The following is a 5,525-nucleotide window of genomic DNA, read 5'->3' as shown; positions in this document are numbered from 1 at the left end:
CCCGAACGCCACATTTCTCCAACTGGTGCAGCAGTGTCTCATGATGCACACAGTCAAATGCCTTGGACAGGTCAAGAAATATGCTAAGCACATGTTCTCGCCGTTCCAATCCATCGACAACATTTTCCAAAAGGCTGTTCACAGCGTCAATTGTGGATTTGTTTTTTCTGAATCCAAATTGCTCTGGATTCAGAATCCGCTTGTTTTCTAGAAAGCTTTCAAGTCTTTCATAGAAAATTTTTTCAAAAATTTTGCTGAACACACCGGAAGAATTGATATGGGCCGATAATTGCTTGGAATGTAAGGATCGTCCTTCTTGAAAATTGGAATGGACTTTGGCTGTCTTCAAAAGAGAAGGAAAAGTTCCAGATTCGAATGAGGAATTTATCAGTTTTGTGAGTGGTCCTAATAAGTGCCTGAGGCACCGTTTAAGTAACCAAACTGACATCCCATTTGCGTCACCTGTTTTCTTCGAATTCAGTCCCTGTATGACACGTGCTATCTCATCCCCACACACAGGAGGCAGAGCCATGGACGCAACCGGCTCCGGAACACGCCTTCCACAAGATTGAGTTTCCGTGAATGACGGATTCATTGAGGCAACAGAAGAAACATATTTATTGAATTCATTTGCCACTAGTAATTGATCTTCAACAATATTGTGTCATCAACTTTGATCACAAATGATCTGGAACCCTTGTCCTTACTCGTATCTCGAGAAGAATCATTAATAATTTTCCAAGCTGTCCCTTGAAAAAATTTTTACATTCACCCAAGGCTCTTATTGATTGTCATAGGCTTTAGCCGCTCGTATGACTTTCTTGTAGATCCTCCGGTATGTTCTAAAAAATTGTTTAAAACGTTCATTTTCAGATTCAATAAAGATTTTGTGAAAGAATTTTAGTTTTTCTCGAGATATGAGAATGCCCTTGGTCAACCATGAAATTTTCTGAGGTTTGGTATTGATTTTTGTTTTTTTAAAAGGACACGCAACATCTAGATAGTAATTGAAAGCATTACTAAATGCCCGATACATGTCATTGACGTTTTGAAAGTTATTTAAAAAGTTCCAAGATTCATTTTTGGAACTGTAGTGCGGGACAGTCAGCACTGTCGGTCGGATGTAGTGCGGGGCACTCACCACTGAGGGTTGGATGTAGTGCGGGACAGTCAGCACTGAGGGTCGGATGTAGTACGGGACAGTCAGCACTGTCGGTCGGATGTAGTGCGGGACAGTCAGCACTGTCGGACGGATGAAGTGCGGGGCACAGCACCGTCAGACGGATGTAGTGCGGGGCACTCAGCACTATCGGACGGTTGCAGTGCGGGACAGTCAGCACTGTCGGACGGATGTAGTGCGGGGAACTCCGCACTATTGGATGGATGCAGTGGGGGACAGTCAGCAATGTCGGTCGGATGTAGTGCGGGGCACTCAGCACTGAGGGTCGGATGTAGTGCGGGACAGTCAGCACTGTCAGTCGGATGTAGTGCGGGGCACTCAGCACTGTCGGACGGATGTAGTGCGGGGCACTCAGCACTGTCGGACGGATGTAGTGCGGGGCACTCAGCACTCTCGGTTGTATGTAGTGCGGGACAGTCAGCACTCTCGGTTGGATGTAGTGCGGGACAGTCAGCACTGTCGGACAGATGTAGTGCGGGACAGTCAGCACTGTCGGACGGATGTAGTGCGGGACAGTCAGCACTCTCGGTTGGATGTAGTGCGGGACAGTCAGCACTCTCGGTTGGATGTAGTGCGGGACAGTCAGCACTCTCGGTTGGATGTAGTGCGGGACAGTCAGCACTGTCGGACAGATGTAGTGCGGGACAGTCAGCACTGTCGGACGGATGTAGTGCGGGACAGTCAGCACTCTCGGTTGGATGTAGTGCGGGACAGTCAGCACTCTCGGTTGGATGTAGTGCGGGACAGTCAGCACTCTCGGTTGGATGTAGTGCGGGACAGTCAGCACTCTCGGTTGGATGTAGTGCGGGACAGTCAGCACTCTCGGTCGGATGTAGTGCGGGACAGTCAGCACTGTCGGACAGATGTAGTGCGGGACAGTCAGCACTGTCGGACGGATGTAGTGCGGGACAGTCAGCACTCTCGGTTGGATGTAGTGCGGGACAGTCAGCACTCTCGGTTGGATGTAGTGCGGGACAGTCAGCACTCTCGGTTGGATGTAGTGCGGGACAGTCAGCACTGTCGGACAGATGTAGTGCGGGACAGTCAGCACTGTCGGACAGATGTAGTGCGGGACAGTCAGCACTGTCGGACAGATGTAGTGCGGGACAGTCAGCACTGTCGGACGGATGTAGTGCGGGACAGTCAGCACTCTCGGTTGGATGTAGTGCGGGACAGTCAGCACTCTCGGTTGGATGTAGTGCGGGACAGTCAGCACTCTCGGTTGGATGTAGTGCGGGACAGTCAGCACTCTCGGTTGGATGTAGTGCGGGACAGTCAGCACTCTCGGTTGGATGTAGTGCGGGACAGTCAGCACTCTCGGTTGGATGTAGTGCGGGACAGTCAGCACTCTCGGTTGGATGTAGTGCGGGACAGTCAGCACTTTTGGTTGGATGTAGTGCGGGACAGTCAGCACTCTCGGTTGGATGTAGTGCGGGACAGTCAGCACTCTCGGTTGGATGTAGTGCGGGACAGTCAGCACTCTCGGTTGGATGTAGTGCGGGACAGTCAGCACTCTCGGTTGGATGTAGTGCGGGACAGTCAGCACTCTCGGTTGGATGTAGTGCGGGACAGTCAGCACTCTCGGTTGGATGTAGTGCGGGACAGTCAGCACTCTCGGTTGGATGTAGTGCGGGACAGTCAGCACTGTCGGACGGATGTAGTGCGGGACAGTCAGCACTCTCGGTTGGATGTAACGCGGGACAGTCAGCACTCTCGGTTGGATGTAGTGCGGGACAGTCAGCACTCTCGGTTGGATGTAGTGCGGGACAGTCAGCACTGTCGGACGGATGTAGCACAAGTGATTTCATATATAGGATATTGTTTTAAAGTTTGCCAACGATGGGATCTTGTAAATTATAATTCGATAAACATTAAATGGAGGACTTTCCCTCATTGTTGTAAAGTCTTGTGCAAAAGATATATTACTACTGATGAAAGAGTCCAAACAAAATACAACAAAACTCGATAAATGAGAATCTCACCTTTGATCATCTGAAAGTCACTGTGATCTAACGTCACATCGCCGATGTAAAATAACGTTACAAAGAGCATTTAGTGTGTTTATTGGCTCAACCGTAATCATATATCTTGTAACTACGCAGGTTATTAGTTGCAGAGAAATATTTTCAAATAAAAGTTGTACTAGAATGATTGTTTTCTAAAAATAGTGGTGCCATGGACTTCTTCATCGAACATTCATATCTGGAGGCACGTAGTCCGAAACGTGCTCTGGGTACATACGGTTACTGAAAGCGATATCATGAAAGTTGTATCCATGAGCTCTAGAGAACTAATCTAGTAACCATCAATTGGGATTCCTTCAAATTTAATTCACTTGGTGTAACAAGCCTTTTCCCAACAGGGATGTCATACATCACCATTATGTACCAAATACCGCATATTTTCGCAATATACCGAATATCTACCGCATGAAGTTGGTATCAGATTAATCAACAGGCTACCTGAAGAAATCCAAATTTCCAATAATCAAAATCAATTTAAAACGCGTCTCCTTTTGGTGTCCAAGGCTTTCTACTCTGTTGATGAATTCATGATCAGCCGCTGGAATATTTGAGAGTGCTGGATCTGAGGTCAATGCGATTGTGTCTTGAATGATTGTATGAATTGTGAGTATGAGGTTGCGTGAATGCGTAGATGCAATTGACTTAAACTATTGACGATTGCGATACGCTGGAAAAATTGTTAAAAGAATGCAATAAAGAGATTATTATTATTATTAAATCTAAATCCTCATATCTTTTATAGCTAATTGCTACCAAATCATAACATACACCAGTCGAGTCTTTAATAAAAATCTCGGCAACTCCCCTCTGATCCAAATTCAAAACCTCATAGTGTTCCCCACGTCATATCAAAGTCTAAACTTGAAAACAAAATATAAGTACTCCTTATTATCTTAGTTTGAATCCTTATAAAATAAATATCGGATTAATAACGAGGCTGGAGACATTTTATTTCTCTTTGTATGTCTTACTTTATTTAAGATATTTCGAAAATGAACTGACTTATTATATGACAATTTTCATAATCATTTCCCGTTGTTGGCGATGTAACTTCAAGGGATTTTGCTGAGCAATAGTGAACATTTTTACACGGGCCTTAAGTGTAACCATGATGACAACGAGAAAACCACTGAATAAAACATTTTAATACAGATTTGACAAAGCTTAATTAAAGTCTATGACTCAGTAGGCTGTCCAAATGTCCCATCTTTATGTCTAGGAATTGAGAACATTTTTATTCTGTCACATCTTAGGGTATGTAAAGTTTTATTAAATAAGAATATTGAAATGCTGACCACCTCGTCATTTTAAAAGTGTTTTGGAAGAGACAACTCTTCCAATATACTTTTATGAGAGGTACCCGTAAAATGCCAAAGGTACCCATCTTAAATGTTCCTAGATAAAACTGTAACGTATCAGGTGTGTCAACATTATAAACGGTTTTTATACCTCCACAATCTCTAATAAAAACAAATTTTTCATTATTGAATATTAAATAGATGTATGTTCAGTTTATCATTGTAATATTTTGATCACTAAAAATACTATAAATTACTAGTTTGTGCACAATGAAATATTCGATATCAATAATTTCTCTGAGTAAAGTAGCTATTGACATCATTCTACGTACAGCCTCGATGTCATTCAAGAAATTGAAGTGCCCATACAAGCAAGCAAGAATGATCGATTGGAAACAATCCATAACGCATAAAAAACCCTATTTGACACTAAATTTATCAGAAAATTTATTTATTTATATTAAATTAAAAATACATATTTGAGTGTGACTCCGTTTTATGCCGGTAGTCGGCCACTATAATTTTCTTATTAAATAAAATACGTGTAAAATAATTTGTTTATAGCCAAATTGTACTTTAAATACTGTGTCAGCTACTAATTTAGTTTTAGTTTACTTGATTCATTCAGCAACAGCCAAACGACGTGGCGTTTTGCGATGGGAATCAATAAAAACAGTGATCAAAAAACACTTAGTGGAGACAATAAATCGAGAATGTTCTGTGCAGAGAACTGCGTGGTGCGTTGCAGCGATAGTAATGTGTTCTGGGCCTGGTGGCATAATATGAGTACCTGCTGCGTTCTATGTAGACGTGCATTGAAATATTTAGTTTTACTTATTGTTTTTATTTAGTATTTCTTAATGTCAAAAGCTTAGCGTATTCTTTCCATAAACTTTTCAACTCATCACAGTAGCCCTATAAAAGTTTATTATATACAGTATACATACATAGACTGGGTGTTCACGAAAGGATGTCACAAACTTCTGTGAATAATAGTACACATAATTTAAAACAAAACAATGA

General features: G+C 42.8%; 1 protein-coding gene across 1 annotated transcript; it reads right to left on the bottom strand.

The window, feature by feature from the left end:
- Positions 1-1,236: 1,236 nt before the first annotated feature.
- LOC124361138 (early nodulin-75-like) lies at positions 1,237-2,988 on the bottom strand. Its single transcript, XM_046815175.1, has one exon. It carries the CDS (start codon positions 2,986-2,988, stop codon positions 1,237-1,239), a length of 1,752 nt encoding a protein of 583 aa, XP_046671131.1.
- Between the last annotated feature and the right edge of the window lie 2,537 nt (positions 2,989-5,525).

The sequence above is a fragment of the Homalodisca vitripennis genome, chromosome 4 (assembly GCF_021130785.1).
Source record: "Homalodisca vitripennis isolate AUS2020 chromosome 4, UT_GWSS_2.1, whole genome shotgun sequence".
In the NCBI taxonomy this organism is placed as follows: Eukaryota; Metazoa; Arthropoda; class Insecta; order Hemiptera; family Cicadellidae; genus Homalodisca; species Homalodisca vitripennis.
This window is presented reverse-complemented; position numbering and strand designations above follow the sequence as displayed.